General features: G+C 39.9%; 1 protein-coding gene and 1 long non-coding RNA gene across 5 annotated transcripts in view; one reads left to right on the forward strand and one right to left on the reverse strand.

Annotated features, from left to right (window-relative positions):
- Positions 1–6,950, reverse strand: part of NARS2 (asparaginyl-tRNA synthetase 2, mitochondrial) — a 131,605-nt gene extending 124,655 nt beyond the window's left edge. For 2 of the 3 annotated variants that reach the window (XM_049619836.1, XM_049619825.1), the window contains exons 1-4: positions 6,634–6,950; positions 3,257–3,366; positions 2,384–2,504; positions 83–223 (exon numbers count right to left, since the gene is read on the reverse strand). In XM_049619836.1, coding sequence (XP_049475793.1) covers positions 83–223; positions 2,384–2,504; positions 3,257–3,366; positions 6,634–6,774 — 513 coding nt within the window. In that variant the 5' untranslated portion in view covers positions 6,775–6,950. Of the gene's footprint in view, positions 1–82; positions 224–2,383; positions 2,505–3,256; positions 3,367–6,188; positions 6,466–6,633 lie in introns of those variants that run through there. The other variant, XM_049619846.1, reaches the window with a different exon arrangement.
- Positions 6,474–7,854, forward strand: LOC125914562 (uncharacterized). 2 transcript variants are annotated; one of them, XR_007455337.1, is made up of 3 exons: positions 6,474–6,563; positions 6,995–7,207; positions 7,305–7,854. It is a non-coding gene; the product is annotated as an uncharacterized LOC125914562 (long non-coding RNA). The 2 variants fall into 2 exon arrangements; XR_007455338.1 differs by having other exon boundaries at positions 6,478–6,563; positions 6,946–7,207.
- Positions 7,855–22,863: the final 15,009 nt, after the last annotated feature.

A 22,863-nucleotide genomic window follows, 5' to 3' on the forward strand; every position in this document is an offset into this window, starting at 1 on the left:
CAATCATTCAATTTCTCCACAAGAAAGAACAGCTAGGAAGAAAAAAGAAAAAGAGTAGCTAGAAGCACACCAAGCACCTCACCTTAAAGAAAGAATGAATAGCAGCTGTGGCTTCACTGCGAATCCTCAGTATGGAACCCAGAGCATTAGTCCTGCACCTGAGGTGGGGATACTGTCTCAGGTACTCCAGAGGATGCCTCTCTTTATATTTAAAAGGAAAAGCCTGCCAATAAATGGAAAAAACAAATTGAAAGCTAAGACATATGTTCTATAAAATCAGTTTCCAGAACATTTGTTAAATAGTAATGCTTTGTAACAAAATTAAAAGCTTTCTTTCTCTATTTCTTAATATAAGTGAACATGGTCCAATTAACTACAAGTTAACTGAATGGCGAGGTAGGAATCAGAGATGTGGTTTTGAATCCAGCTCTACTACTTATTAGGCATGGAACCTTGGGCAAAATTAGTATTGCTGAGTCTAATCTGTTATTTATCAAATTTCTATCCATTAGCTTATATCAGTCACCACTTACAAATAGAGAGATTAGGATATAACTATGCAAAAACAGTCCACTGTTTGGCACATAGGAGTTCAGAATATTGTAGATATTAAAGATTGTTTTCTACAGCTGTGTACACACAGCTGGCATTCAATTTTAAAATCACCCAAATGTCTTGAAAGCCCACAGTCATTTATAATCAATTGGCACTGTTTTTCACTGTTTATCAACAAGTCTAAGAACATGAGGGAGGGTCAACAGCCTTCTGTCACTAGCAGAGTAGTGTATACTTCAAAAATTTCAAATTATGACTCTATGTAGAAATATTCCACCCTGTGAACATTCATGTTACAAGATTTAGAAGATAAAAACAAACTGTTCTAAACTTGTTCTAAAGAACAAAACCAAAGTTTCAATAAGAAAGATAGCAGAGAAACTATTTTAAATAAAAAAGCCAAACTGGTAGCTTATTACGTATAGTCTTATCTATTTCTTTTAGTGCACATGCTAATTTATTTCATAATAGAAATAAGCACATACCTACTGAAGTCAAAATATGACCACATTAATAGGTGTCTGGGGACTGCCTAGGGACCAGAATTCCCTAATGTCTGAATACTTACAAAATGACACTGAAATTAAGGGGAAGAAAAGGTGAGTGACAACCACAGAAGCCAAGAGAGAACGGCTTAAAAAGAGTAACACACGGCGCATTTTAATAATCCTATACCCCTCTAAAAAAAGCAAAAACAAAAATGGTTACCATCTCCATTCCTCTCTGAATTCCAAATTATTTTTCACAGTCTACTTTTCAGAAACCTTAAAACCTGATTCCTGATTTTACGTGTCAATTAGTATTTATTAGTATTATTAGAATTTCTTGGAAAACTATTCAGAAGGACATTTTTCAAAAAGGTGCCCATTTTCTTATTTCCTTATATTTATTTCCCTCCAATTATCCAAAAAAAATAAAAACGAATTAAAATGATGCAATTTCCCTATATTTCCTTGTGTTTTGTTCATCAAATACTTGGAAGACAGGTATAGCAAAACTACAGAGGAGTCAAATGGCTAGTACATAAATTCCAGCTGTGGCACTAGTCAGCAATATAACCTTGGGCAAGCCATGTCTCCTGCCTGGGCCTCATTTTCTCCAATTTCAGAAGATGGATTGCCAACCTATAATTTTATTCTAACCTCTTTATCAGGTGATGAATAAAAGCTACTAACAAGGAGTCTCACAAAAACAGAAAAAATTCTGTTGGGACAGTACTTATCATGCTTGGGCTGAGCAAACATGTCTTAATGTAGGATTTCTTATCTTTCTTCAGCCCAAGCATGACAAGTACTGTCCGACAGAATTTTCTGTGATAAGTTCCGTACCCACACTATCCAATATGGTAGCCAGCAGCTGCATGTGAAATGTATCTAATGTCACTGAGGAACTGATTTTATTACTTGATTTAATATTAAATTAATTAATACTAAACAACTACAGGTGGCTAGTGGCTACTATATTGGGACAACACAGTTCTAGATCCTGTAAAAGTCATTTCTAGGCAGGGCTTTCCTTAGAACACGTTCTCCCCAGCACGTCTCTGTCACTGAACTGGGCATGCGGCTAAAAGTGGCAAGTTTCAATTATGACAGGTGTCCAAAGAGATGTATAGATTAATACTTTGCTTTCAGTCATAAAATTCAGCCATTTACATACTGTTTGCTATGTTCTCTACATTCCTCAAGCTCCATAGCCTGTTTCAATTATCTGGGAAGTCACAACTGAAACATGTTCTAAGTGCCACCTTCCCAATAATCACACTTAAAACAGATTGCTGTTTTAAATTAAGCCTAAATAGTCTCCATAAAAGTATCACGAAGCATACCTTGGCATCACAATTTCCAACAATTTCAATTTTTTCTGCCTTCAGTTCCACATTCTGCTTTTTGGATGGACTTTTCACCAGCTGCCCTTGAACTTCCACAGAACTCCCAAAAGCCAGTTCTCTATAGTAACAAAAAACAGCATAAACAAGATATCATTATACAGAACGTTCATTTTAATACAAAACTTGCTATCAGGACATTACAGTATTTAATGATAGAGGTTTCACCCTTAAATGGGCAGCAAATAATTAAGAGAGACTGAAGCAAAGGATAAGTAGGGGATATTATTATGTGAAGATGTTAAAAAAAAGAAAGGTCTGGGAGCGCCTGGGTGGCTCAGTCAGTTAGTTCAGCATCTGACTCTCGATTTCAGCTTAGGTCATGTTCTCGCTTGTGGGATTGAGCCCAGAGTCGGGCTCCATGCTAATACCACAAAGCCTGCTTGGGATTATCTCTCTCTCCCTTTCTCTGTCCCTCCCCCACCTGCACTGTCTTTCTCTCTCTCAAAATAAAAACACAAGCTTTAAAAAAATGAAAAAGAAAGGCCTGAGCTTGAAGGATCTTGATTCCAAGTATTTGGACTTAGCCTTAAAGCTTTGAAAAGCAGGTTTGTTTAGAAAGATCACTCTGGGGTGCCTAAGGGACTCAGTTGGTTGAGCATCCAACTTTGGCTCAGGTCATGATCTCATGGTTCGTGAGTTCAAGCCCCACATCAGGCTTGCTGCTGTCAGTGTAGAGCCCACTTCAGACCCTTTGTCTCCCTCTCTCTCTCAAAAATAAACATTAAAAAAAATATGTGAACATTGGATTAGGGAAAAGGGGAGCAAAGGAGATGAAAAAAAGATTCTTTTGTTAAAAAAAAAAAAACTCACCTACTGTCAAAGCTTGAATCGGCTACAACTTGAAGGCTTTCCAAAGATGATCCATCATTTATATGCAGGAACAACACTTCCTTCTGGGATCGGACTGAACGAATCCATCCCTAATGAAGAAAAATTTCTAAATGTGAGTTTAAAACATGTAAATATTTTACGTTTTCATTACACATGCACACACAAGACTAAATGAAAAAAAAAAGTCCTCAGTCCTGCCTTAACAAATCAATTGCTTTTAGCATATATAATTCAATAGGATTCTTATCTCAGGGAGATACAGCTTTGGCATTCCACCTTTTTGTTTTGTTAATATAAAATTCATCATTCTCAGGGGCACCCGGGTGGCTCAGTTGGTTGAGCGTTCAGGTTGGTTTTGGCTCAGGTCATGATATCACAGTTCGTGAGTTCAAGTCCCACATCAGGCTCCACACTCTCTCTCCCTGCCCTCCCCTGCTTATTCTGTCTCTCTCTCAAAATAAATAAATAAACTTAATTTAAAAAACAAAAAAACAAAAAAACCTCATCATTCTGAATACATGCCTAACGTTCCATTAGGCCGATGAGCCTAATTCATATAATCAATTTCCCCAATATTGACTATCCCAGGTATTCATTCCAGGTAATAATAATAGGGCACATTATTTGGGTCCCTGTCTCCTTTTATATTAAACTCCCAGGAGGGAAATTATGTAGTTATAGAACAGAAACATCTTCACTGGATTTTTCCTTTTACAAAATACCACACAGACTCCTCAAAAAGCTTTTCACTGTGACATATATTTAGTACATAAGCTTTCAAAGACACTGTGAATTTAAATGACAGGTGAGTACAAATGAGGTCTTCTAGTAGTAACACTAAAACCAGTAACACTACAAACAGCTCTCACAGATCACATCCAACTTAAGTTTAACTAGCACAGAAGAGACAATATTCTTCTAGCAGACACTGAAAAACTGTGAACAACTGATTGTGTTTGATTATCAGACACGCTTGGGAAAAGCGAGAGGATTCTATTTAGAAAAACTGTATTGACCCTTACTTTGTGTTCCCACCACACCCTACTGACAACGCTATTAAAGCTCTCCCATTACTTATTCATATGTCTATCGTATTGTGAAGGTTTAAGAACCATGCTTTAGTGGCTTTGAAGGCCATTGTCAGGGACACAGTAGATAGTCCGTTAATGGTTTTCAGTGAAAGGATATCTACCATGCACTAAAAATCTATGTGACAAATGTTTTACTACCTTCTTCATATACTATTTCATCTTTTTCTCACAACAGCTCTGTGGATTATCATTATAACCTGTCTCACAAGTGAAGAACCTCGGCTCAGAGAAGTCAAATAAGTTGTCAAAGGTCACACTGCTGGTAGACAGAGCCTGAATTTGGACCCAGGTCTACCAGAAAGCCCTTGGTCTTTTTCTAGGGCTACCCTGAAAAAAAGTGTAAATTGCCTGTCTCCTATACAAGGCCTTTCACAACCAAGTGTGCCCTTTCTGGTTTCACCTCCCCACATTTCCCTGATGGCAGCGGCTCTTTGGTTATGTTTAATCAATAGTAATTCCTAAAGCACCACTGTCTTGCTTTTCACTTGTTAGTAAAAGTTAACATTTGTGGAGCAGTGTTTAATGTGCTTCTGCTTTAAGCTCTTTATAAATATTTTACACTTAATCCTTACAAGAACTTAATGAAGTGAATATTCTCATTTTAGAAATGAAGAACATATTAAGTAAGTTAGGACAACCTCTCTAAATAATTAAAATCACAGTTCCCAAGGAGTAGAGCTAGAATTCAAATACAGTTCTCAGTTCAAAGTTCATGTTATCAAGCTTTTCTGGAATGTGATCTCCACCCCATCCCCAGTTCCTCTCCCTGAGGAACATATCCTTCAGGACTCAAGTGAAATGTCACTTAACACAAGAAGTCTTCCTTGACCTCACATAGTTAAGGATGTCCCTGTTTTCTCAAAGTTCCTTATTCCACTAATACTTATCACGTTGCCCCAATTACTTGTCTTAGCCATTAGACCAAGGCTGTCCCACAAACATATAATGTGAGCCATATATGTAATTTTGCTTGTTTTAGTGGTCACACTAAAAGTAGACAGGTACACTTAATTTTAATATTCTAACCCATTCTGCCAACATTGTCAACGTGTAATCAATATATATATTGAGATATTTTGTATTCTTTTGTTCTCCAAAATTGGTGTGTATTTTAAATTTACAGTTACCCTTCAATGTGGACTAGCCACATTTTAAGAGCTCAGTGCCACAAATGACAGGTAGCTACTATCTTAGACCACACAGCACTAAAATGAAAGCCTCTGATCTAGGCAGTAGCTTTTGTTCTTTTTATCTTTGCATCCTTTCTTGACTACCACTTAGAAGGGATCATTAATGTATGTATGTCAAATTAATAGATGAATACAAGAAAAGGGCTTGATTTGGATCATGGAAAAAACATGAAACCCCCAAAAATGCAGAGGAGTCATACTGCTAAAAATCAAAGAATTTGATTGAGGACAACAAAAATAACTGCAGCAGTGTTTCAGCAACCTAAAAGGGTCAAACCACCTTGCTTGGTCTACTCCCTTAAAGGAAAATCTTCTCTGTAGAGCTGTTGCAAATATTAGCAAGAGAAATAATAGCACCTAACATTGATTGACTGTGGGCCACTGTTCTAAATGTCATAATACCTGTCATCTCACTTAATCTTCACCATTCTATGAGGTTAAGGCTATTATTAGCTTCATTGCCATAAGCATCAAACAGGTTTAGAGGAGAGAAGAGACCATAATTACTATTATAGAAGAGACCCATAATTAATGAGCCACTAAGTGCCACAGATCTGAACCTAGTCACCCTGACTCCAGAGTTGTTTCAAACCGCTACACTCTACTCTTTCTCCTATGTATTAAACATACATTATGTGCAAACCCTTTTTTCGGCCTCAGGGTGGTTAAGAGTTGAATAAAAGCCATTGTTTAGTTGAACATATATTTACTGTAAGACATGGTGTCCGCTCTCATGGAGCTAGCTCAAGGCAACCGCTAGGTAACTGTGGTTATTCGTTATGAGGGATAAAGGAAAAGAAGCTCGTACGTTTATTCTGCCGTATAACTAACAAGTTTACAGGTAATGCTCTGGTACCGTGAAAGCAAAGTTCCAGCACGTCATAGAGTCAATCCCAACAGTTTTGCGCAAACTAACGATAGGCAAGGAAAGGAGAAAACTGTGAACGCACACGATGGCCAACATTTCCTCCTTTCTCTGCCTGTCGTTTTGTCTGACCTGACAAGGTAAGCCTAGACACGGAGGTGGCATGTAAGTTACTAAAAAGAAAATCCCATCCCCTTCCCATACACCAACCTGGACCTTAACGCGCTCCCCATTCGTGCTCCGGGCCCCGAGCGCGTCACGAACGCTCAGTCTGGCGGAAGGTCTGGGTCTCAGGCAGGGGGCTGAGGTGCAGGAGCGCAGGGCTCGGAGCAGGCACCGGGCCCCGAACATCGCGCTGCTGCCGCAAGCTCTCCTCGGGACCAGCACGGATCCCGGCGGGTGAGCACTTTGCCTGTGGAACCCTCCCCTACTATCGACTGCTCCCCGATTCTGGACCGCAGCCCTGCACTCACGCGCTCCACACCTCCTACCCCTAACCCCGGCTGCTCCCTTCCCCTTCAGGGGCTCCAGCTGTGTCCCCACCACCTCCCCGCCGCTTCCCTCTCCGCAGACAGGGAGGAGCGGAGACAACACAGCCAGCTGCCTAAGCCTAAAATACCACGCGCCGTAGCCAGCAGAGACACTTCAGGGACCCGCGTCTTTTCCAAACCCACAGACCACACCACCTCCCCCAGCTGAAACACGCGCGGCCGCCGCCCCTACGCCCCAAGCCAACGTCAACGTCATCACGCTACAAGGAGACCGAGAAGGAGCGTGCGCACTGGTGACTCCAGTTTACGGAGGGGGCGGGCCGGAGGCAGGGGCTGGCTGAGCAGGGGAGGAGGCGGGGCCAGGAGCTAAAGTATTCTGGTTGTATGTAGGTGTTGTTGCTGGAGCAACTGAGGAGCACAGCCGGGATGAGGTCTGAAAGGTCTTCATTTCTACAGCTTCCAGTTGATGCCGAAGGACACTGAGAGGCAAGGAGTGACTGATGCACAGGGAAAGCCTCCAGGAGACTTCGTTGTTGAGAGGATTAGCCTGAGGATATCGGCCATTCCTGAGTTCTGAGCACAAAGACGAGACACAGACCCTTGCTTAAGTCACAGTTGTGTGGTATCAGACATCTAAACAGACAAGTGCATAAGAGTGATAGGATGCCAGAGATGGCTTACTGGAGAAGGTAACCCTCTGACGACTGAAGAGTAACTGAAGAGACTTTGTTAATGCAATTCAGAGAAGGCACGACAGTGTGAAGATGTTGGGGAGAGGCTAGAGGGAATGTTGGCCATTGCCTGCCGGAATCTTCAAATCTCTCTTTTTTTCCAACACAGTTATCTGCATTTGTTTGACCAGGAAACAATGACCCTTTTAAGTTTATCCCCCCACCACCAATTAAAAAAAAATTCTGTAATTCAGTGACAATCATGAAAAGGTTTCTATCTAATTAAAAGAAAGAAGGGCTAATAACATAAAGTTGCTGCTATTATTATGCCCATTTTATAGATACGGGAACTTGGGCACAGGAAAGTGAAATGACTTAGTCAAGGATATATATCCTATAAGTGTGAGATTTAAACTTAGAAACTCTGGCTCCATGCACTAAACTATTATGCTATATACAATGTCTCAAGGTGGGAAATAAAATCATGGTCCCTTCCACCAAGAAGCTCATGGCCTGGACCTAGGAAATGGCAACCAAACAAATTATTGCAATACAAACCAATAAGTTCACATAAATATATGATCCACGTGGAGTGGTAGTCTAGAGAAGGAAATAAGGAAATAATGAGTTTTTTGAGGAGGATCAGAATTTTGCGATGTTGGGATGTAAGAAAGAGTATTTCCTGCCAGAAGGTAGTCAGGAAAGGTTGCCAGGAGGGCATACAGCCTGGAATAATTGTAAAACTGTTCTTAAGACAGACTGAAAAATATCTCCCACAAAAATACCATAGTTCTTGGACACTTCTTGAACCTTGCAAAAAGAATATTGAGGGGCACTTGGCTGGCTCAGTTGGGAGAGGATGTGACTCTTGATCTTGGAGTCATGAGTTTGAGCCCCACATTTGGCATAGAGATTGCTTAAATAAAAAAAAATTTAAATATGGAAACGTCCAAATACCTTCAGAATTATGTAGCTTTGGGTCTTTAACAAAAAAATAAGCATGGCTTTGGTGTATTGGCTACAAAATCTGGGAAGAACTCAATCACAGCAATAACATGTTTTTCAATTCAAATCTCCTCTTTGACTATGCCTACCTTGCCTAAGGGTTGAAAAGTAGTGGCCAACTGGCTCACTTCCTACCCAGGCTGTTTTTCTGTCTTGCCTTCTTTTTCCACCCCTTCTCCGTCAATTGTTAAGAACTATGGTTTCTCAGGAAGTGAGGAACCTGACTTCCTTTACCCTCTTACTGCCTGTTTAAGCCAAAGGGTTAGTTAATTTCTAAGCAGGGACCAGTGCCTACTAGTATGGTGAAGACAAGGGAAGCCAGTGGGTGTAACTGAAAATTAGCAGTAGTTAACTGAAAATGTATACAACTGAAAGTCAACTATAGCAATCATGTGTCTGGTGCTAAGTTCAAACCACTCCATGTATTTATCTTGTGTTATATCAAATCGTGTTTTCTTATTTTTATTTTCAGTGTTGGAATGACACTGCTGTTTTTTAGATTTGTCACCTTTCAGACAGTAGCCAGAGTGATCTTTCCAAAATTAATATATTACTATGCTGGTAATAATAGTGCTATAAAATGCTTCCTATGTGCTAGGAAGTTTTCACATATGAACTCAATCCACACAATATCCCTCGGAAGTAGGGTTAGCATCATCATCCCCAGTTTCCAAAGGAGAAACTGAAGCTTGGAGAGGTTTCGAGCTTCTACCAAGTTACACTGGCAGTCTGGCACCAGAGTCCATTCTCTTCCCCACTTGTTACTCCAGTGATTAAACCACTCTTCAGTGGCTGCCCCTACAACATAAAGAGGACTTGGCTTCTTTAGCATGCCTACTGGGCTCTCTGTGATTCTGGGAGTTCCCTGAGGTGCCCTGGAGTGAGGAACAGAAGTGAAATGTCCTTATTGTTACCTTTTGATAATACAGGTCTGGGCAATGAACACTGTCAGCATTACTTGTCAGCTTTAGAGAACGTTTTAATCAGGCTCAGCATGACAGGTTTTAGCTTAACTTGCAAAGCTTCAGGACTTCTAAAAAGCAGGCATCACTCTGATACCAATGTGGTCATAAAATACAACTCTGTCTTCAGGGTTTTCATTATGCTTGAATCCACTCATGAAACTCGCAACACCCAAAATTTGATTTCAAGATCATGACCTCAAAACATAGAGGAACACAGTGTTTGATGCAGAAATTATGGAGACATTAGGTGTAGACAAGGATTGGATGAATATTGTAAAGGATCCTGGGTTTCTCTGAAGAAGCTAACAAGGGTGAATACGGTTTAACTTGAAAAATGGAAAGGTACAGGCACAAAGCAGAATAAGAAGACACATTTGTAGTTTGGAACCTTCGGGAAAGCAGCTCATAATTATAAAGAGAAGCTGACAAGCAAGTGGTCAACGAAAGGAAAAGACACAGTAGTAACCAAGTGTTGAGGGAGCAAGGTGGTTTCCCTAGAGAGAGAAAGGTGGTTTTCCTAGCGGTTTTCCAGGGTCTGCACTTTCCTAGTGGAAGTGACATCTAAGTTGAGCCAAAGGATGAATAACAGCCAGGAAAAGGGGAATTGTATGTGATGAAGAGAGTTGACATCGTTCTAGATAATGATCTGGGTAGATCACATATGTAATCATTCCTTGAGCTATAAACTTAAGATTTGTGCATTCGACTTACATATACCTCAATAAAAATAGAAATTAAATATTAAAAAATAGGAGAATCAGTGGTGCCTGGGTGGTTCAGTTGGCTTAGCATCTGACTCTTGATCTTGGCTCAGGTCACGATCTCACAGTTCATGAATTTGAGCCCTGTGTCAGGCTCCAAGTGTGGAGCCTGCTTGGGATTCTTTCTCTCTCTCTCTCTCTCTCCCTCTTTCAAAATAAATAAATAACCTTTAAAAATTAGGGGAATCAAGTCTGCTGATAGGATGAAAGCATCTTCTTTCCCTGGCTAGTGCAAGAGCCTTTTTTTAAAAACCATGTGAACTATTTCCTGCATATGGAAGAGTTTAGAAAATAATGTAATAAAACCTGGTAGCTACCACCTAAGTTTGTCATATCAAATCCTAATATTTTGTCCTATCTCCTTGAGATCTTTCTCTTTCCAGGAAATGGATCTCCTTTGTACTCCTCTGCAATCCTATTTCCCACTTTTCCTCCTGGATACAGGTAACCACTATCCAGAATTCAGTGTTTATCATTTCCTTCCATGTTTTTATATTGTAATTAGACACATACATAGAAATAATTATATATATAATACACACATCTAGGTACATATACATATATGTATATATACATTATGCATTTATAGTCTTTTGTATTGTTTTACAGATTTTTAAACTTTAAATTAATGGTGTCTTGCTCTATAAATTATTCTGCAACTCAAATTTACTTTTTGAGATATAACCACATAGCTCCAGCTCATTCTTTTTAATATTCTGTTATATGAATATGACACAATTAATTCATTCTCATTCTGATAGTTATTTGGGCTGCTTTCAATGTTTTTCTATTACAAACAGAGGTGGGTTTATCATGAAGCTAATGAAGGGTAAACTCCGAGCTCCTTATTTGCATTTATGCAATGCAAAGTATATGAAATTCATAAGGGTGTGAACCTCTTAGCATGCCCCTCTACCCCCAAAGTGCTGGGAGCTGCTGGGAGTTGTAAAGCAAGAGGGGAAGCAATCAGCAATCTGAGTCCAAAGGAACTCAGAGGGCATGAATTTCCAAAGTTCTAGAAATTTCTTGTAACTTCTCTCATTCTAAAACTTTTTTTTTTTAATTTTTTTTTCTTAACGTTTTATTTATTTTTGACACAGGGAGAGACATAGCATGAACAGGGGAGGGTCAGAGAGAGGGAGACACAGAATCCGAAACAGGCTCCAGGCTCCGAGCTGTCAGCACAGAGCCCGACGCAGGGCTTGAACTCACGGACTGCGAGATCATGACCTGAGCTGAAGTTGGCCGCTCAACCTACTGAGCCACCCAGGGGCCCCTAAAACTTTTTTTTTTAATGTTTATTCACTTTTGAGAGAGAGAGAGAGAGAGAGAGAGAGACAGAACGCAAGTGGAGGAGGGGCAGAGAGGGGGAGACACAGAATCCAAAGCAGGCTCCAGGCTCTGAGCTATCAGCACAGAGCTGATGCGGGGCTCAAGCTCACGGACTGTGAGATCATGACCCGAGCCGAAGTCGGCCGCTTAATCGACTGAGCCACCTAGGCACCTTGTCTCTCATTCTAAACAAATATTTACCTTAATATTCATAATTCTGTATTATTTTCCTTAAAAAGAACCTCCTAAATGATGTAAGCTTCAAGCCCCACAGAACAGGATCTGCCCTTCGTTACTAGCATGCTGCAATGACGACACCGGACACATGAAAGCGTGTCTGTGCATCATAAGCCTCACGTACAGAAGCCATGTGCCTTCAACTTTACTAGGCACTGACAAATTGCTCTCCAGAGTGAGGACTCTAATTTATATATCCTCCAGCAAGCGTACAAAGATCTCAGAGCACCATACCTTTAGTGACAAGAGACAGAGTCAGGCTTTTGATTTTTTACCAATTCTGGGTTAAGAAAGAGTATCTCAGTGTTTTTAGAGATTGTATGTTGTTTGTTCTTTTGTTTTTCCTTGAAATTCTTTTTCAACCATAACACCCATCATTATCCATAGCATAGCGGAAAGAGCACTAGCCGGGCAATTCGAAAGGAGTCCTGGTTCAAATCTTGTCCATGGCCCCCTTGCTGTGGAAACTTCAAGAAGTCATTTAAACGCTAGACTTCCTTCACAGGGCTGTTGACAGGGTTAACTGCAGCGACTTGTGAATTCTGTGATCGAGAAATGCACATGGTAGGTATCTGACTGCATACTTCCCATTGTTTGAGTTTTAGAGTTAAGGAATCCCCTAAATTTTATCAGCCAATTCTCTTTAATTCTCAAAGCAGAAGGCTCAAGATGATTTCTATCTGCTCTGTAATTTCTTTTAGGTGCAGTTCTTCAGTGGGACTCGGAAACACCAGCAGCAATTGTTGAAATGCAAATTCCTGGGTCTCCTGTCTGATGACTCCACTCACTTTGAAAAGCACTTCTGGCTCTGTAGTTGGGTCTCCTCCTTTCCCTGGGTTCTTCCTTTTGCCTTCAGGAGGCCCTCTGAGACTCAAACTTCTTTTCTTCTGTACTACTGCTACTACTATTATTAAACTTTGAATGTACTTTTCCTTTTAATTATAAAAATTATTTTAAGTTTATTTATTTATTTGTTGAGAGAGAGAGAGAGAGAGAGAGAGCGCCTGCAAGCAGGGGAGTGGCAGAGAGGGAAACACCGAATCCCAAGCAGGCTCCCTGCTGCCATCCCAGAGCTGTCCACTCTCATAGAAACTGAGCCCAGACCAAGAGTCAGGCAGAGGCTTAATCAAACCACTGAGCCACCCAGGCGCCCCAAACTTCTGATGTATTTTCAAAGAAGCTGTAACAAAGTAACCTGCATCCATGCTGCCTTCCATGGCGGGTGTGTTGGGGGAGGGGGGGCAGTGCACCCTGGGTGGAGCATGACCCTGGGACTGCACCAGGACTTTCTTCCTCACCTGGCTCTGCTGAGGCCCAAGTGCAATCTGCACTGAGTATTTTGTTCATACATGATGCATGCACAACATGTATATCTGCAGGATACACTCCTAGAAATGATAAAAATAAAAATAAATAAAATAAAACAAAAATTTGTTCCATAAATATCTTTAAGGTTGCTTTATGTATCCAGTTGCTCTCTTCATCCCCCATTTTGAGATCCTGATCTTGCCCACTGTGGTTTTAGTGTCTATATGTGTGGCAAAGACCTGGAAATTTTTATTTTATTTATTTCATTTTACTTAGTTTTTAAGACCTGGAAATCTATTAAGACCCTAGAAATCTTTTAAGACCCTAGAAGATCTTGGGGCGCCTGGGTGACTCAGTCAGTTAAGCATCTGACTTCGGCTCAGGTCATGATCTCACAGTTCATGGGTTAGAGGCCTGCGTCGGGCTCTGTGCTGACAGCTCAGAGCCTGGAGCCCACTTCAGATTCTGTGTCTCCCTCTCTCTCTCTCTCTCTCTGCCTCTCCCCCGCTCACACTCTGTCTCTCTCTCTCTCAAAAAAAATAAACATTAGAAAATAGATTTCTCTAATGCAGTGACTACACTGCAGATGAAACAAAACATACTCCCAGGAGTAGCTAAGGTTTTTATCACCCTTTAAAATTTAGATTTATCAGGGACTGGACACAGTCTGCTACTAGATAGGTTAGACAAATTTTGATTTTGTACAATTACTTCTGGAGTTTGATACTTGTTAACTGGTGAGCTCATTGATAAATGTTTGCACATCTGAAATTGGGGTTGAAAGTAAATTATAACATCCCCTGCAAATAGGTTAGTGTGTAAGGCAGGTAAATTTTTATGCCTTATAATTTGGGATAATTTGGGATATAGTAATAGCCTAGGCTTTCACTGATGAGGATTAAAGGAGATTTAAAAAATGTTTTTGTTATCATGCAAATGACGGAAAAATACATAAAATATAAGTGTGTAGTTAATGAATGCTTATAAAATGAATACCTGGGTAACCACCATCCAGGTCAAGGAAAAGAACTTTCCCAGGACTCTTCCACCCCAGGCCCTTCCCTTTGGAAAGCACAGTCTCCCTACTCTCCTGACCTTCTTGGTGATCTTTGCTTTTCTTTACAGTTTTACCACTTCAGTATATAGTCTAGACATTATGATTTTGTTTCCTCTATTTTTAGACTTTATATAAATACAGTCATACAGTATATGTTCTTTTGTGTATGATTTCTTTTCCTCCATATTATTTTTGTGAGAATCAGCTATGTCATTGCCTATAGCTAAAGTTTGTTCATTGTCATTGACATATGGTATCCCATTTTATGATTATAAACCAGTTTATTTATCCATTCTGTTAATGGATGTTTGGGTTGTTTCCAGTTTGAGGTTATTGTGAATATTTTTGTACAGAATTTATTACACATGTGTATGTATTTAAGCTGGTAATAATATCTAGGAGTAAAATTGCTGTATCACAAGATATACAAACTTCAGCTTTAGTAAACAGGGCCAGACTTTTCCCAAAGTGTCACCAGCCACTTCTGGGAATTCCTGTTGCTTTACCTTCTCACTGACACGCGGTCTCATCAGACTTTTAAATTTAGCCATATTGGTGGAGGTGTACTAATCTCTTATTGCAGTTTTAGTTTGCATCTCCCTGATTATTGCTTGTTGAGCATCCTGAAATGTTTATTTTCACTAGGTCGTCTTCTTTAGTGAATTCACTAAGTCTTTTGCCCATTTTTTCCACTGAGTAGTCTTTGTTTGTAACTTATTTTCTAATTAATCTACACCAGTTCTTACATATATAATTTATTATTTTTTAAAAGATTTTTATTTTTAAGGGGTGCCTGGGTGGCTCATTTGGTTGACTGTCTGACTCTTGATTTCGGCTCAAGTCATGATCTCACAGTTCATGAGTTCAAGGCCCTCATCGGGCTCTGTGCTAACAGCATGGAGCCTGCTTCAGAATTTCTCTCTCCGTCTCTCAAAGTAAATAAATAAACTTAAAAAAATGTATTTTTAAGTAATCTCTACATCCAACATGGGGCTTGAACCCACAACCCCAAGATCAAGAGTCACATGTTCCAGTGATCCAGCCAACCAGGTGCTCCATTATGTCCATAATTCAGACATAAGCTCTTCTCAGTGATAACCAGTACAAATACCTTCACCCACTCTGTGGGTTGCCTTTACCATGGTGTAGTGTGAGGAAATGGCCAAATGAGAGCAAACCTTGACATTATTTGATCCTCTGCTTTAGAAATAGTGTCTAGTTCTTGAACAGAATTATGGATGCTCAAAATTACCCTTTGATTTATTTGGACAATGTAAGACCAACATCTTTTGGCATTTCTCTTATTGTTCTTCTTTAAAAATGGATTTTTTCCTATTCAAAGGTTTACTTTTTTACCACCACCTCCCCCCTGCCCCCCGCCTTTTTTTTTTTTTTGCATGGTTAATGGTCTTTTCTATATACATCTGTGTGTTAATCTTCAGGGAATAATCTTAAAGCTTGGAATTTCACTTGAAATTGTTTGAAGCTAATTCTGGCTATTTGCAAATATTTCTGTGTATAACCAACCTCTAAAATTTCATAGCAGAAAACCAGATAACTCAGAAAAGAAAAATTACATGTAAGAGACAATACAATCTGAGTGGATCCTTCTATATTCATATTTTCTTTTCATTCACTCAGAGCTTCAAAGAATGAAGTTAGCTTTTCAAAATTTCTTTAACGCACACACAGCTTCATAATGAGCACTCAGTACATCTTGTCTGGGAAAATCTTTTCACGGCCTCTACCTCCAGTCATGCCTACATTTTTGCAGCATTTCCCACTGATAAAATAAAAGTGTAAAGAACAGATACTTTCTCTCCTAAAGTTTCCAAAAATGTTATGCACAAAGAAATGTTTCCAAGTAATAAAACTCCACAAATGTTTAGGTATTGTTTTAAATGCTTTATTTATTTTTGAGAGAGAGAGAGAGAGAGAGAGAGCGCGCACGAGAGAGAAACAGAGTGCAAGCAGGGAAGGGGCAGAGAGAGAGGGAGACACAGAATCCAAAGTAGGCTCCAGGCTCAGCTGTCAGCACAGAGCCCGACGCAGTGCTTGAACTCAGAGCCACGGGATCATGACCTGAGCCAAAGTCAGATGCCTAACTGACTGAGTCACCCAGGTGCCCCTGGGTATTTTTTTTCATGGAGGAGTGCCTTATCACAGACAGAATTTTGGTTTATAACCGTAAATAAAAAGCAGATTGGCTTTTGGTCCATCTTATTATTGTTTTTAAATTTTCTTTTTTTTCAATTTTTGAAAGTTTATTTATTTATTTTGAGAGAGAGAGACAGAGAGGGAGAGGGTGGGAGGGAGAGAGAGAGAGAGTGCACACAAGCATGGGTGGGGCGGAGAGAAGGAGAGACAGGATCTCAAGTAGGCTCCCCACCATCAGTGCAGAGCCTGATGTGGGGCTCAACTTCACCAACAGCGAGATCATGATCTGAGAGGAGATTAAGAGTCAGATGCCTAACCAACTGCCCCATGCAGCTGCCCCATGTTTTTAAATTTTCTAAAGTTGTACACCCCTTTATTGCTTGCACTTTGGGCAGACTACTTCCACTGCCCCAACCTCGGTTTGCTGCCACTATCAAACATGATATTTTCTGCAGACTTTTGACAAATATTTTTTTTCATTTAAGAAAGTTCCCTGCTGCTTCCGAGGGATCACTACCCTCTCAGCCCAGTATATATGGACAGATAGATATAGGTACATAATGTCATAAATAATGAGCCATATGTTTGGAACAGAATAGCCTCTGCTTAAAAATATGCAGATTCTAACTGAAGAGAATTTTTTCCTTATGGCAGAGTTTGGAAGAGATGTTTTTCTGGAATGCAAAGGAACACTAGCACTCACCAGTGGTCTAAAATGAATAGACAATTACATAAGCACTAAAAGACACAAAAAGGAGATATGCTTATACCCTGGTTTTTCAAACAAGAAAAAAAATACTGATGACTTGGTAAACTGTTTTGAACTTCTAATAGAAGGGGCTTGTGAAAGATATATTAAAACAAGGATGGCAAGTAGATTGTACCTCAAGAAAACTCATGCCTGGACATTCAGGGACCTGGATATTTCTTCTCCTACATTTCTAGCAGAACTTCCTTGAGCTCCACCATCCCCTATGGACAGCGGTAAGAAGATTCGACTGATAATGTGACTTTCCCAAAACTAACTTATCCTCCTCTTTTCAGGCTATACGTTCAGAACATGTACATTGACAGAAAAATGTAAAATTTTAATTTCCAATATATTAGATTAAGCAACTTAACATTTCTTACTAGAGTATAAGGAGTATGAGATATATATGTATATATATTTCTACAAAGTATGTGTGTAGATATATGTGTGTATATATGTATATACAAACAAACACATTAATCAGAAGTTACATTAAAAAGCTGTTGATGTAATCCCCATTTAAAAAGTATTTAATATTTGGGGCACCTGGCTGGCTCAGTTGGTAGAGCATACAACCCTTGATCTCAGGGTTGTGAGTTGCAGCCTCACATCAGGCATGGAGCCTACTTACAAAAAAAGTAGTTTATATTTATCAGTTTGGCTGGAGCCCAGTAAAATTATATAGTTTGGTTTACATTTCCTAGTGACTGGTTGTAGTTCCCAGTCTCTAAAATGGACCCAATGATCCTTGCCTCCTTCATAGAGTCCTTTCCACATTAGTCGCACAAGATTAGTCCATATAACCAAAAGAATATAGCAGATGTCTTAGTGTGTGACTTCTGAGGATAAGTAAAAAAAAAAAAAAAAAAAAAATACTGCCCCTTCCAGCTTCTCTTGGATCAATTTCTCTGGGAGCTTCCAGGTACCATGTCATAAAGATACTCACCTAGCCCTACAAAGATGCCCATGCTGAGGAACTGAGGCATCTTGCCAGTAGTTAGCGCTACTGTATTACTGTATGAGAAAGACATATTCTATTTGTTGTTTCTCTAGAGAACCCTGAGTGAGTGAATTCATTAGTGAGTGAATGAGTTAGTGAGTTACTATGTATTGTATGTAGGTATGTATTTAATGGTATTGGCTCATGTGACTATGGAGCCTGAGAAGTCTCACGATCTGTCCTTTGCAAGCTGGAGACCAAGGAAGGCCACTGGTGTAGTTTGAAAGCTTTAACAGCCAGAGAGCCTATGGTGTAGCTACCAGTCCAAGTCTGAAGGCCTGAGAACCAAAAGCTTAGAGGGCAGAAGACTGATGTCCCAGCTCATTCAGTCAGGCAGAGAGAATTTCAACCTTCCTCTGCCTTTTTGTTCTATTCAATCCCTGAATGGATTGGATGATGCCCACCCGCATTGGAGAGAGCCACTTGCTTTTCTTAGTCCATCAGTTTAAATGCTAATCCCTTCTGTGAAAAGATAAGTAAGTCCTGGGGATGTAATGTACAGCAGGATGACTATAGTTAACAACAGTATATTGTATACTTGAACATAGCTAAGAGGTACAAAAGGGAAAGGAAGACAACTAACGCTCCTGTGTAGGTTTCTTGTGTGCCTGTCATGTGCTAGAAGACAAATGTGCATTAAAAATTACTTTTTGATCACCTACCATGTGCTGAGCCAGGCACTGTCCTGGGTTTTGAGCAATACAATGGTAAATCCATCTGGAAACTCATTCTGCCAGATCCCATCCCTTCTCCCTGTGCTGATTCACTCAACAGGACTTTGTCCTAGGATTGTGAGTCCTGTGTGAACTGATGGAAAGGAAGAACATCATGTTTTCCAGGGTACTCTGATAGTCCTTGCCCTGGTTCCTGTTGAGTTTCCTCACCTGGTTCTTCAGCCTTCCTATGAATTTTGAGAGTTCCATGATTATTTCAATAAATCCTTCCTTTTTTCTTTTAAAAGTGTTTTGAATTTTCAAAGTATTTCAAAGTAATGTGGAATGACAGAACAGTTCAAATAACTCCCATGCCCTTTACTTAGGCATTATTAATATTTTGCATACTTACTTTATTGCACTCTGTATGTTATATACATATTATGTATGTGGTATGTGTATTTAAGTGTACGCTATACATATATATTATATACAGGATATTTAGTATATATGTATGATATTTTCCTAAGCATTTCAAAGTTACAGACCCATGCTCCTTTACCCCAAATCCTACATTGTTTATTTCCTAAGTACAAGGATCTCCTCTTACGTAACCACAATATAAGGATCAAATTCAGGAAATGTAAGATTTAATAACTATTTTATTACATGTAATCCACTTTTCAGATTATACGAATTGTCGCCAAAATGTCATTTATATCAATTTCCCTTTCTGACCCAGGATCCAATCCCAGATTACACATTGCATTTAGTTGTCATGTTCTTTTTTCTCAAATTAGCCAGAGTTTATTTCTGTTCTTATAACCAGTGTTAATGATACAGTTTCTTCCTGTTGTTTACAACCAAAGAATCTTTATAATACAGTCAGTTACATAATTTAATCCTAATAAACTCTTCTAAGTAGGTATTAAAATCCCTGTTTTATAGATCAGCATTATTAGACTTTGAGAAGTTAAGAAACTTACCCATGATGACACAGAAAGTTCAAGAGCCAGGATTTAAATTCAAATCTTTTTAATTCCCAAGCCCCTACTTATTCCATTGCAGGCTTGGCAGGTATTAGTAAACCACCGTCTCTGTCTTCAAGAATCTCACAGGCTAGTGTGGGAGAGAGATAAATAAAGAAATAATTAGAATAGATGGCAGTAAATCCCAAATACAGAAGTATGTACAAGGTGTAGATGGAGCACAGTCAATGAACTTACTTCAAGTATAACAAGAAATATGGTCAGGGCTTCAACAGCAAGAGAAGAAAGTAAGATTAGTTTTCTTCCTTGATGCCAACTGGGAATTTATAGATTGTCTGTCTACTGTCCAAAGCATGATAAATATCAATGCTGATCAGCTAACGTCCAACATATGCTCAGGAGGTTCCACATTTAGTTGCCTAACATTGTTAACTTGGACAACTGCTAATGCAGTGTTACCTCCTGAATGTTTAGGGACCCAAGTAGTTCCCACATCATTTCAATTCTTAGGTGGCCATTTTGATTTATGTTGACATTATCCAGTCTGACATTTAGCTGTAACATATTGCAAAGATCCTAATCTATAAGCTTCCTAAAAAATCTGCCTTGTTTAGTTTGATAGTTTTAAAATATTGACATTATAAAGGGAGTTCCAAAGGGAAAAGGGTCTGATCCCTTCAAGAAATCTAGAGCTCTTTCTCTTCTCTTTTTGTAAAAAGTCACATGAAAAGTAGGCATCAGGCCGGAGGAAAACTAGAGCTACGAAATCAGAGCAAATAGCATCTTCTATTTTGTGGCTTTGGTTCAGAACAAGATGACAAAAAGAAAATATGCAAAGGTCAGGAGCTCAGATCCTATCCAGGGAGCTGAAGCTTGGAACAATTAGGAGTATTGAGCAGAGTAACAGGAAGGTGTTAGCAAATCAATGGACCCTTGAGCTGAGTCAGGGGCTGAGTATTTGCTGGGGACCCCCAGAGGGACCTGGACAGTGTGAGAAGGACAAGAGCTGGATAAGCATGCAGTGATAATATCTATTATTGATGAGAGTATTTAATTTGTATTTAGTAGATAGATTTCTTTTAATACTTAACTTTCATGGTAAGTTGTTCATAAGTTACTTGCATAAGTAAGTGTTCAAGTAATGTTGAATTGGATTAAGCTGGAAGGTGGATGGTAAGACTATCCTACACAGAAAGATTTATATTATTTGTGGCTCATAGGATGCATTCTTACTTCTCTCATCTGAAGCTATCTTAAACAGGGACAACTGGTGACCAGCCACTAGCAACCCAAAGCGCAGGTATGGGGATTGACTGATTTAATAAATGTTTACTGAACAGTTATTGCCACCAGACCTTGTTTTAGGTAGTAGGGACACAAAAACATCTTTGTCTCTTTCAAGGAGTTCATAGACAAGGAAGCCCACAGTTATGACTGTCAGCTGTCCATTTTGACACTCCCTTTCTCAGTTCATCGATGGGTTTCAAAATCTGAGACCACAGAATATCAGCATCATACGAAACCCCTGAGATCATTTTCTTTATCACTCTGTTTTTGGCAGGACTCTCTAAATCCAACCTAAACCATGGGGCATACCCTCCTTTTTAAAGCTCTCCTAAGGGGTCAGTGAATTCACTGCGTGGTCTAGTCACAAGCCAATGTGGCATTCCTTCCACAGAATAAGGAAGTTCATGCAATAGTAATAGTAACCATTATTTACTGTGCATACCACATGCTGTGGTATGTGCTGGTTCCTGTGTGAGACATTCCGCCGGGGCACCTGGGTGGCTCAGTCAGTTGAGCACGTTACTTCGGCTCAGGTCATGATCTCATGGTTCGTAAGTTCAAGCCCTGCATCGGGCTCTCTTCTATCAGTGCAGAGCCTGCTTGGGATGCTCTGTCCCCTTCTCTCTCTGCCCCTCCCCCACTCATGCGCCTGCACTTTCTCTCTCAAAAATATATAAACATTAAAAAAAAAAAAAGACACTCCTATGTCATCTCAATGAAAACTCCTAATTCTGTGAGGTAAGTACCTTGTTCCTAATTTATCTTTGGGAAAACTGGGGATCAAGAAGGGGCTTGCCCAAGGTCACAAATCTAGTTAGTGGCAGATATTCAGTTCCAGGGTAGTCTGATCCAAGAAGGCATGTGTCCACCTCACCGAACTACAGTATTCTTCCTCCTTATTTGCAGTAGGTATAATCAGTTCATCTCCCCAGCGTACTCCCTGATCATCTTATCAAGAGTGTGTGAATGGGAGCTCTGCAAGTTGATGCCAGCTGCTGGGCAGTGTGGGTGGGCATGGCCCAGGAGGGAGGAAGGCTATGAGAGAAGAGTCCCTTTTCAGATCCCAAAGACTCAAATGTGATACACACATACCATCCCTGTCACTTCCCCATGGCACTTGCAGAGTGTTGTGAGTTGGTTTCCTGACACTGGGAGAACTCAGGCCTTCTCTAGAACTTCTCTGTCTTCGGTGGTTGGATGTCCCTGTCCTCAAGGATTACTTCAACAATAGCAAACAGCCTCTGGGCCAGCTCCAAAACCAGCAATGGAAACACGGGCCTCCTTCAATTCACTGAGGCAAAGTGCTTAAGAGCAGGGACTCTGGAGTCAAATGAACTTCAAATTCTGACGCTGCTATTTATTCGCTGTGCGATCTTGGGCAAGCAACTTAACTTGTCTGTGCTTCAAATTTCTTACCTGTGAAAAAGGAATAATGGCTTTCAGTTAGAGAAGGATGATGATGGCGTAGATTGAAAAAAAAATTTTTTTGAAGGGTTTTATGGGGTTATAATTAACACACATCACAGGTTTTGACACATCTGTCCACTGGTGAAACCTTCACCACAGTCAAGGTAGTGACTCCATCACCCCTAAAAATGTCCTCATGATCTTCTATCACTAATTCCTCTCACGTCCTTCTGTTACCACCCCCATCATGTGCTCACAACCAAATAGCCACTGATTTGAAAAGCTAAGATTTACTGGAGAATTAATTGATCCCTTTATCAGCATGTAATGCTCCTTTTTATCCCTGATAATTTTCTTTGCTCTGAAGTC

The sequence above is a fragment of the Panthera uncia genome, chromosome D1, assembly GCF_023721935.1.
Source record: "Panthera uncia isolate 11264 chromosome D1, Puncia_PCG_1.0, whole genome shotgun sequence".
Lineage (NCBI taxonomy): Eukaryota > Metazoa > Chordata > Mammalia > Carnivora > Felidae > Panthera > Panthera uncia.